Below are 12,166 nucleotides of genomic sequence, written 5' to 3'. Positions count from 1 at the left end.
CATATTGTGATTAACTGTGTTCCTTGAGTGCATTGCATGTCATTTTAATTATTTTTTCGAAATTCAATTTTTTAAAGCCAATTTTCACTAATTATTGTTAAATTTTTCCTCAATTTGCCCGATTGCTGCATGTTCTGTTACAGTACTAGTGATTCGCATGCATTATTTTGAATAATTTTCGCATATTTATTTGTGTTAATGTTTTATAGGAAAAATTTACTTCTGATGAATGTGAATTTTTATATTTTAATAATGATTTTTGAAATGAAAATATGAAAATGTTATTTAATGAACTTTGTTTTCATAGTTGAAGTTATTATTGAATGGTTTATTGTTTTGTTCTTACATATTTCATTTATTTTAGTCTTTGTTTTATTTTTGATGGATTGTTTTATGCTTCAAATGTGTTATGTGATTATAACTGAAAAATTATTTAAATTTACTTAATAAATTTGAATGCTGAAATGTTCATCAGTTATTGTATTTGCTGTGAAATGTGCAATTTCATGTGAGCTGTTTTGGTTTTGTCTTGTCTTGTTTAGCGAATGAAATTGTATCAAGTGCGTTTGAAAATCGAGATTTTATAAGATGAAAGTGGAATTAATGACGATACAATGCAATGCTACAATGATTATATCAGTAGAATGTAGTATTACGGTCAAGGTTTGTTTCAGTTTCAATTTTGTCAATAACTGCGAACACAAAGCTAAGTTCACAACATTATTGCGTTACTCAAAAGAGAATATTCGATTTACTGGTAAGTCTATTGCTGTGCGTTATTCTCTGTTGGGCAATAATTAAATTTTGTACTGAAGTGCTTCTGGTGTTCATTTTATAGCTTAGATTTTGGCAATTACTTTTATTATACGATTTGCTTATATTTATAAAGGTTAAATTGCTTTTCATCTATGGTAAGCAGATTGGCTTTTACGCACACGCTCAAGCACATATACAAATGTGTTTTCGACATTTAAAACTTTATTATTATTTAATATATTTTAATGGTAGTTATGAAATTTATTTATAATTTAATAAATGAAATGTTATTCACATGACAGAATTGAAATTTTTTGTTGCATTGGAAAATTAAAAATTGTTTAACAAACTTATGATAATGTCAGTATTGAATTCCAATATTATTAAGTGATTTTTTTTATACGAAAATTAACCAACTTTGCAAATGGAAAGTCTGTTTTACAGTAAGTTGGATTGTGCTGTTGTTCAACTGTAATTTGTATAATAGATTTTTAGTTCAGTGTGAAAATGTCAATTAATGGATTGGTTTATTTTTCTTTTTATTAACTTTTCAAATAAGAATTAGTTTATTAAAAAGATTTATTGGTTCAATTCTTTTTTTTTGGGGCCCACTTTCGATGCATCAAAGGATAACTGCTAAATTAATAATATACGCTAATGGCTGTTAGTTGACAGCATGCGAGCGAACGGCAATTGTCCATTCTTTCAGAAATGGAATGATTGAATTGAAACGGTTTATTTTGTATATAATGCAAAAGCGATCTGCAAACTGAAATGGATTATTGAATAATTTTGTTGGAAACGTCTGAAGAGAATATGGGAATAAAAATAAATGACAGTTTGATTAATTTAATTTACGAATATTAGCAATGTATTGTTGTTGTTGTTGTTGTTGTTGTTCGACCGTGATTGTTTCATTGCTTTGTTTTATTGTTGCTGTTCATGTGAAATATCGACTGCTTTCTTTAAAGCATGTGTCTTATTAAAATGGAATGTTCGATTGATCAATGAAAATAGATAAATAATATCCGTTGTATAAAACAACAATTGCAACATGCGATTGGTATTCATTTTATTGACAAAATGATGTTTTTGAAAATTCATTTTCCTATTCAGTTTTATTAGTTTTTACAAATAAAAGACGGTGTTATTTATTAGAGAAATGATGATGAATATTATTATTATTTTACAAGAATTTTATACTGGTGTTGTTGTTAATCAAATAATTATTTGATTCCATTGATTACTTTGCGTATGCGTGGTTATCGTTTGTGAAAAAGTTACGTAATTATTAGTTGCTTGATTTTGAAAAAATTTTCAATTTCAAAAAGTGAATTCAATTGCGATTATGTTTTATTATTATTAGTAATTTATTATAATTTTGGTAGAGTGTTGTTTCTTATTATTTTTTTTCATTTACAAGCGAATGCAGTAGTATAATTGGACTCTTGTTGCTTTTTGAGAGTCACTTTGAGATGCAATCGACTACAATGAATTTAAATTGAATATAAATTTGTTGATTTCTTTCCTGTGCCGTACACTGGTGTGTCAGTCGGTGTAGGTGGGCGGGGAAGTTGAAGGATGAAGGCGTGGCAGGAGGGTGGAGATTAGGTTTTCAGATTAGAGATCTCCGTTGAGAAAGTTTATTTTTACTCATCGATCACAACTTGCAACTGTTGCTGTAAATTCAATAATAAAAATAGTTCTGTCTCGTTGCAGCTCGGCCGACAAGCTTCACGTGTATCATGTGATCAATTTTGCCCAAGAAATATTCGACCACAGTGCGTTGCGTTTCAAGAATTGCATCTCTGGAGAAATCTGTCGCCAGTAGTATATCTATATTAATATCTATATCTATATATATATATATAGAATTTAGCATAATTTACAAATGATTTCATTTTCCATGTTGTAGCTTTTTGGTTCCCCCCCCCCTTTTTTTTTAAAATTAATCCGTGTATGTATAATTTTTTTGTCGTTCAGGTTACAAGAGAAACCAGAGGAATTTTTTGCGAAAGTCAAAAACTGCGTTTGCCAAAGTCGTGAAGCAATTTTCGACTTGTTGTCCAGCGAAGACGAGCACAGCATACGGTATGTACAGAAGACCGGATTTTTACCAGTTGAATATTTTTACTTTTTTGTTTTTTCCAAAATTTCAGCTTTACCCCGTGGAACCAGGCAATCCACGAACCGTTGAGGCAGTTCATTTTCAATTCCAACCGAGATATACGCTTCGACAGCATTGTGGAAACTTTGTTCAGCAAACTGCGACGGGTCTGAATCACCAAAACGACACAGAATTATACTTTCAGTTGAATTAAAATTTTTTACCGTATCCCATATTTTGTTTTTAAAAACATTTCCACCTGTACATCACCGTAACAGGATTCGGATGCGCATGAATTATTTTTTTGTTTTTGTTGTTGTATAGGTTGAAAATGAAGTTGATATTTGAAATATTTAAATTTTACATGTTTCAATTCTATTTTTGATGTGAAATAAATTTTTCACAAAATTGTCAATGGTTTTTTTTTGAATTTCATTATAACAAAAATAGTCTGTGATGAGTAAATGAGTCGAGGTTTGTTCGTCAACAGCTATGGTATGCGGTGTATTTCATCGACGGCCACCAAGCAGTATACTGCTTTCGTACGGGGTTGTTGTGTTGAACGTGCGCCTCTTCAAGCTGCTTAACAATTGGTGGACAAGCAGCAAGAATCGAAAGAGGGCGTTGGCAAGTTGGCATTTTGATTCTAATTTCTTTCTCTCTCTCTTTCTCTCTTACTCTTCGTCTGTTATCATCACATTCAGGGACACTTTGGGTGACTGATTTTGCCTTTTCAACAAATTTCATTCCCATCCATCTGCCTTCTGACTTACTTGATCAAGCTGTATTTATTTATTTATTTGTTCAAAACCGACCAACAACAGTTGACAAAAGTTGCATAAAAATTACAAGTAAGTGAAGCATGTTTTGAAAAAAAAATTTCTTATAAATCAAAGCGGAAAAAGAAAAAAAACATTAAACGTCAGTTTTTTAAATTTGAAATGGACAATACAATTGTTCTTCTACTAAATGGGTCACTTTTTTTTCCACTTCCAATCGCTTACGCGTCGCTACTTGGAGCGCAATTAATCTACCACTCTGGTGATTTTCTTTTTCTTCTTTATGCAAAAATATGCAAAATATTCCAACAATTCAATTCGTTCTGTCTGTTCAATTGATTTCTTCTTCTCTTTTCCCTGAACTTGAATTTTACAGTACAAAAATCTTTATTTATTTGATTTGATTTGATTTGATTTGATTTCAGTAATCAAATAAACTTTTTCTAACATTGACAAAAAAAAATTTTTGAGTTCGACAATTTTCACCTCGTTACTGTAGAAGTGGAAATTGAAAAATTTGCATACGCATGACAATTCTTACGATCTTAATTTTTGTTGACAAGTTTTTCGCCGATTGATTTGCAAGTTTCATTTGCTTTCTGTTCTTCGTCTTCTTCTTCTATTTCTTTTTCTTCTTCGCCTTTTTTTTCTCTCAATTGAAGCTGATGATGAATTGAAGTTACAACTGCGTGAAATTTTGATTGGATTCAATTTCCTGTTGTTCCGTTCAAATTGAATAATCATAATCATAATTTTTCTATCGTTATCATCATAATCATCATCATCATTATTATTATTATTATTTGTACTGTTGTGGTGGAATATTTCCAACATTTCACGTCACAAATGTCCAACTGGATTCGTGTTGATGCAAATGAGAAAAAAGAAAATTACTTTTAACGGACAAACAATTCTACAATTTTTCTACAAAAGTAAGAGTTGAATTTTTTTTTCTCTTTTCTTTTTACGATTATGATTTGTTTAACAACAACAACAACATAAAGGAGTTGTATATGTTCTTTTTTTTTTTCGTTTTCTGCTTTGTACTGTATTGATGTGATGAACGAGAATTTGGAATTTTAATTTTCAAAAACAAAAACAATTCATTTATTAATTCAAATTCCACTGACTGATAGGTTAGAAAGCTGTTTTTGCCATATTAATTTGCGCTGTTTGAATTTCAATTGTTTCATTTTGATCACGAATTGTGTAAAAATGAACCGCAGTACTTTATGCAAATTTTTTCACTATCGAAATTGCCCAATCTGTCTGACGAACAGTGGTGGTGAGCGTGCGTATTTTCTTTTTTGTCGTTGCAATTTATCCAACAATCAATAAGATTTTTAATTTTTGAATAGAATTTGTAAAAAAGTTTTGTTCAAATATTGATTATTGAGAGTTGATTTGGAGGATGCGAGACAAAATTTCCGTATCAGTTAGGGTAGGGGGCGGATGGGCGTTGTTTGTTGTCGAATACATTTGGAAAAGTTCCCAGTGGTTGGAAAATCACTTGTTGCTTCTTCAATTACCACTTTCTCAACAAGTGGTGCAATATTGTTGCTGAAATGGAAATTTGAATTTCATTTCTTCACTTTATATTTTCATAAATAGCCGACTGGAATGGTCGGCACGTTGTGGATGAAGTTCATTTGAGGCTGCTTGTGCTTGACGATTCGTCTTCAACAGCCGGTCGTTCAACACATTTCGAAACATCTTATTGAACACTGAGCAAGGCTGACAAGCGATTTGTGTGTTTGTGTGTGATTCATTGCCTTCAATTTCTATTCATCCTTTTCAACACTGACGACCAGAGAACGTTGAAGTCGAATATTAAAGTGTTGTTTGTCCACTTTGCTTTGGATTATGTCAATAATATATATATATATTGTCCACTGTTCAGCTTGAAATTAGCCTGAATAATTTGCCACGACTTGTTTATTGTTTGTTGTTTACAGCAGCTAGCTGGTTGGATGCTTTGAGATAATGTGAAAAAATAAAAGAAAAAGAAAAAGATTGCAAAACACAAATCCAACCTGACACTCTCATTGAGACTTTGATTTTTGGTTAATTTTTCTTTCGATGCTTTTCAACATGTGCAATTAAATTGGAAAAAAAACGACTTTTTGCTACTTTCAGATGATGCCACAGAATTTCTGTTTGAACAAAAAGAATAAGAAGAAGCGTAAAAATTTTAATTTCACATCTAATTTCGCAAAAGTATGCATCAAGTGGCTTTTTTTCCGGCTAACATCCGGTATGCCTAGCACGACAATGGCAGACGCATCTATACGTCTGGCTTGCAATTTGAATTGCTATCAGCTGGCCACATCCTTGTCAACAACATCCATTGCAGTTCTATTCTTGATATGTTTTTTTACAAAGCTGCTGACGTCAATTTCATACTTATTTGACGACAAATGAAAATAATCATTTTTGATCCACCCTCGTGGAAAAATTATTTCCTATATATACATATATATATATATATATGTATATATGTATTTTTTGACATTTCAATAATGAATTCAACTGTACTGCTGTTCTTCATTTTTTATTGAAAATTTGACAAGGTGGTTAAGTTAAATTTCAAAGCAGCAAAAAAAGCAAGATTAAGATGTTTCTATTTGATTGTATTATCTAGAAATGATGTTGTCGTGTGACGGGCATTTTGGCAGGGTAAGTAAGATTGAGGGGGAAGGGGGGAGGGGGGGGGAGGAAATTGGCTAATGAAAATTAGCTCGCTTGTTTTCACATGCTTGCACTGAATCGTCGTCCATTGAAAAAATTTTCCATCCATTTCGTTTTGCCTATGATCAACAACGAAAAATTGGTAGAAATTACGAAAATTTTTCAAATAACAAGCAAAATGCATTTTTGCTAATGCTTTTTTCCAATTTTTTTTCCTTTGCTTTACTCTCATCACACCGACTGATAGATAGGATTGGTTTTTTTTTCAATTTGCATACACAAAAGTTATCGATTGCTCTACTGTGAATGCTTTCAAGATTCAATAAAAATACATGGAGAATATGCAAAATTGTAATGGATCTTTTGCGAAAGAATCTCAATTTACACTTCTACCCTTCAATTAATTGATAAATAATTTGTTTTCTAGTTAAAAATTTTTCTCAATTATTTATTTTTTTTTCAAATTTACTAAAGTTCAATGGGACAAATTTGATGAATTCAATTTTGCATTGAAATGATTTTCAACGACCCCTTCGGACGCGTTGGATAGCAGCAATGAGAGAGAGAGTGAAAAAATTCAAATCAATTCAAAAAGCAGTGCATGTCAAAATATTGTTCAGAATATAAAAAAGTTAACAAATGAGCGAATGCAAGTTTGAAAACTTTTGCTGAATTGTGTGCGAGATTTCAGCTTAAATATTTATTTGATGGCGGCTGTTGAATTATTGATGATACAAAGTACGCTTCACTCGATCTTCGACATCATCTGCATGTCAGTTTTTTTTCAGCTGTCATTTTTTCAATAGTTTATCGGTGGTATGCAAATTTCTTCTTCTTCTTATTATTCATTTCAACGTCCGTTGAACAATGGAATGTTATTAGATTGGAAATTGAATTTTTACTTTGAAAAAATTTCCAACAACGAGATATTATCAAGAAAAAGTAAAATTAGTAGCGGAAATGAATTTTCTTGGAATTGTGAAAAATTTTAATGTTGTTTCATTGTTGTGCACATATTAATTAGTTGATCTGAATTAACGATAAATCTACTAATCCAATGTCAGTGAATCATCTGAATCATAAACATCAAGTGAAACCTTTGTACGTTGGATTGGTGGATTGTACCTTTGCAAATTGATTTTTGTTCTCTTCAGCAGTGCCTTTATTATTCAATAATTATCATTGCGCGATCGAAATGATCATTAATACTGCAACATCTCCTGAGAATGAACCTTCCAATATTAATATTGCAATAATTTAAGCAAAATGTGTTATCAAATTTGCAATTATGAAAAAAATGATTCCATTTAATAACCAGACGGATATTACTGAATTCAAATTTTGAAACTTAAAAGTAAGCAGTTGTTATTATAAATGTTTTAATGCCACTGTATTCGAATTGAAATTTACAATTCCAATATTACTCGTTGTACAACATCACTGTACAATAAATACTTTGAATGAATGCTTGAAGCAATGCTTGAAATGTAATTTAAATTAGATGAATATGTTGCTTTGTTTACCGGTATATTGGTCGGATAATTCGTTCATTTTACACTCATCTGTAATATACTGTCAACATTAGCTTAAATTTGTAGATATTATAATTTTTAAAATAAATTCTTACATGTATAAAAAGTAAAATGTCATTTGTTAATGAATATGATGATTAAGATAAATATGTTGTGTATTGATGTACTTGTTTTGTTTCATTTCTCAGGATGAGTAGCAAAATTGAAATCAGTCACTGCTTTGTTTTAATTTTCTTTTTTGAAATTAACTGAAGTAAGCAATTTTCCATTTGAAAAGTTGAAAATAAATGATTTCCTTTTTCAATTTTGTAAAAGCAACTTTGGACATTCTGATGATGCAAGTTTAGCCATAAAAAAAGGAAAGACAGCAAGTAGATGCTTGTTATTTGTTTCATTGTTCCAATGACAAATGACAGTGATTAGGCACTTTTTATTTTTCAGCTTTTCTGCTGAAAGCATACTTTAACTATTGAATGTTTTGCATTTACATTTGCATAAAAACTACTACTAATTGCACACAAGTTTGAAATTTCAATTTTTTATTTTTCTGATTTGTTTACACCGTCGTGCATTCTCATTCATTTCTTGAAAACCGACATGCATAATTTTCAATGCCTTGTTATAATGAAAAGTTATTTCAATGGTACAATTCATTATTAATTAAGATTGAAACATCACAAATTTTCAAATATTATATAGATTACTTTTATTCAAAAAAGTAATAAGATTTATATTATGCTTTTTATAGTTCTTTGTTCCATAAATCTTCTTTGCATTTCAATCACTTTGCTGTTTTTATTTTGTTCATTGACGTTAGTTAATCTACTTAATATATATATATACTTGACTGATTAACGAGATTTTATTTCAAAATATCCAAAAGACTTCATTATTTAGATTTATCAGAAAAAGAGTAGTTATAATAATAATAATAATAGATTTTGATTTTAATTTCAAAGAATACCTTTTTTTATTGTTTTTATTATAAATATGCCGCTTCGATTAGCTGAGCTATGTTTGTAAATGAGAACAAGAAGCACAATGATATTTTTGTCTCAGTTTTTGCAAAACTTTTGAATAATATTCAAAATTAATACAAAAAAAGACAAAATATGCTGTTGATGAGATGAGGTGAATTTCAAATTGCTTGTTTTCGTTCATTCGTTCGTTGAATCATTAGATGAAAGTGTCACAAAATGCAGGCTTCACTAACATGTAAGCAAAGCTTTCTTTTGACATTCATACACTGGATTTGAATTAATGGATTTTATTTTAAATTTGTCATCCGTATAAAGGATGCGTTTTTCCATTTATTCACCCTGGTAACAGCCAGTATGTGGAAATAATGCAACTCATTCAGTATAAAAAGCGAAATGAAGAAATAATATAAAGCATCAAAAAAAGGACTTTAATAGGATGATTGTGTGATTGGATGCTACAATAAAATCCAATTACGCTAAGAGCGAAAATGTCGTAAACATGCATTTTATTTTTACCACAATATTACCACAGTTAATAATGAGAAGTGTAAAATTTGCATTTTATGTCGTTTATCAATTTGTATTGTTGTATAATGAGGATGAATTCAAAATAATGATGAAAAAATATTAATTGAACAGAAAATGAATTCAATTTCAGTTTCTTACTTATTATTTCTTTATCGCTGTTACATAGTAATATCATTTTTTGGTCAATATTTTTTCCAGAAAAAAAAATCTCCACAAGAACAGATGACTAGTTGGGATAGATGGTTTATAAATTATTTCTCAAAATCAACGGCAGCTATTATTCTTAAATAAATTATTCATATTCAATTGAATGACATGTCAAGTTTAAGCATGACACGAACTATTCTACTCTTTTCTCTTTGCTTTTGCATTTGCTAAGATAAATGGCTATTCCATCCGATATATCATCATCAACAATTTTTATTCACTGATGCATGAAAGATTTCATCATCGTATGAAATCATTTAATAATAAAAAGTGGTTATTTAAAAAATTTTATTCTATTTTATTTTCTCGTATTATATATGGTCAAACCGTTTGGGGAACTATGCACGTGAATACGTAAATACTGCACAGCCTTACGTATAATCACATACGTATAATTTACACAGTGGTTTAAATTAATAATCCATTTTTAAACATGCATCACTCTATTTGAATGAATGATTCCATATTGATGCCGATGATTGAAATCATAATTCTGAAAATTAAATTTTCATTTTTTACAACTGCTTGTTTTGTATTTAACTGGAAAACTTGCGATTCTATTTGACTTCATACTTGCTACTCTCGTCTGCAATATTGCAAATTGCGTTGTTCAACTTTTAGGGTAATTTAAACTTTGCATATAAATTTATTTCACTTTTTGTAATCCTCACTTTCTGAATTTTATATTTCCATTCAAATGAATAATGTATTTTTCAGTGACTAATTTAATTTACATTACTTTATCATATGAAAATATTTTTAAATTTGGCTTATTTTACATTATCTAATTACTGGAATCATTTATTATTTTTTTTTCTTTTCATTTTTAATTTTAATAAAGTCCTTTTATTTCATTTTAAAGTACATTAAAATAGAAATAAGAGAGAACGTTATTATCATTATTATTATTATTATTATTATTACTACAGGAAATATTGTAACCCATTGCTGAAAGGAGGTAGAATATTTTTTTTTAAATATTTCTCTTACTATTTTTGTCGATTAGATTAATCCACCTGCTTTTCTGCTAATTTAATTGAAAATTTTTAGATGAGTTTTATTTAACAAAATTTGATAGAAAAATAAAATTTCATAATTTTTGAAACATTCCATGTTTGACAATTTTTCCCTTGTTTCTATAAGCAGCGAAGATTAATTCATTTTCCATAATATATGAAGACTGTTGCTGGAACAATTTTCAAAAGTCTCGATATTGAATTTTTCTTCCAACTTTGCATGACTAAACAAATGATATATAAATGAACGTTGAAATTGATTATATAATAACCTGCGGCTTGACTTTACATGCTGAACAATATCTCAATTGCAACAGATGAAAAGCAATACAGCATCAACAAAGTTGAAGAAGCGTCTAATTGCAACCTAATCAGTGAGTAACAGAGCTCTCCAATCATATTTTTTTTCATCAATTTATTATTATTATTAAATTATTCTCTTAAATATATTAAAATTATTCTTATTAATTATTTATTAAATATATCAGTCAGTCAGTCACTCGGTCAGTCAGCCAGTCAGTCAGTCAATCAGTCAGTCAGTCGGTCAGTCATTTTTCTTTTTCTTTTTTTATTCGATAAATCTTCATTAAAATTTTGTACACATTTTTCATCAAATCTATTTCAATTCAATGAATAAAATTCTTGTTCATCGTATAATAATACACATATTTTATACGTTATTAATTTATTTATTTATTCGAGTGTACTTTTTAAAATAATTAATTTGAAGTCAGTTTTTATTTTCAAAAAAATTTCCACAATCAATTTGGAAAAGCTTATTTTACAAATTTACAATTTATTATTTATTTCCAAATTCAATTATGCGCTATTTTGAAGTTTTCCAATATCATTTCTTGACAATGCGTTATTCCATTTTCGACTTGAAGTGCGCATTGAGCATTGCTTCATTACACATCCAACGTTTCTTAGATAAATATAAAATTATAAAGATAAACTTATTAAGCAAGCAAACTTTTGTGTGAATATTTCAATTTGACCAAAATTATCAAATATTTATCAGCTATTCTCATTCATATTTAGTGTTTTTTTTTATTTTTTTCTCGTTTCATAAAGTTGAACTTACACAGTTAATTATTACTTGTTGACATTTTTTCACTCAATGATTGTGATCATATTTTATAAGTCTAATTGATGACCAGGTCATATAGAAATTGCATTTCGTTGAACAGCAATTGCAATATTTCCAAAAAGATTATAGTGCTGTATTGCATTGTTATGCTGTTGAAATTATCCTCTGCCAAAGTAGAATGTACAAAATTAATGTAATCTGTCTGAAATGCAGCACTTTAAAGTTGTTGTTGTTGCGGAAAAATAATTTTTACGGATTTTTATGGATAATGCGCATATTTTTATTCCGAGTCAATAAATATTATTATTATTATTATTATTATTATTATACGCATCAGCTGTTTTCTGTGAGCATTAATAAATGAAGATAAATATAGAATTTTTGAATATAAATTTCAGAGAATAACAACACCGACATCATTTTGTGACACGCGCTCAGCAGTGCGCATCGTGGATTACAAATTCAAACGTGCTGATCTCTTTT

The 12,166-nt window shown here is 29.2% G+C and overlaps 1 protein-coding gene across 1 annotated transcript; it reads left to right on the top strand.

The window, feature by feature from the left end:
* Positions 1-1,588: 1,588 nt before the first annotated feature.
* Positions 1,589-3,450, top strand: Tsp_09694 (hypothetical protein). Its single transcript, XM_003374305.1, has 6 exons — positions 1,589-1,594; positions 2,476-2,586; positions 2,636-2,664; positions 2,740-2,875; positions 2,916-3,030; positions 3,338-3,450. Exons 1-6 carry the CDS (start codon positions 1,589-1,591, stop codon positions 3,448-3,450), a joined length of 510 nt encoding a protein of 169 aa, XP_003374353.1.
* Positions 3,451-12,166: the final 8,716 nt, after the last annotated feature.

The sequence above is a fragment of the Trichinella spiralis genome (assembly GCF_000181795.1).
Source record: "Trichinella spiralis strain ISS 195 chromosome Unknown Scfld6, whole genome shotgun sequence".
Classification (NCBI taxonomy): domain Eukaryota; kingdom Metazoa; phylum Nematoda; class Enoplea; order Trichinellida; family Trichinellidae; genus Trichinella; species Trichinella spiralis.
Note: the sequence above shows the minus strand (reverse complement) of the source record. Positions and strands in the feature narration are given on the sequence as shown.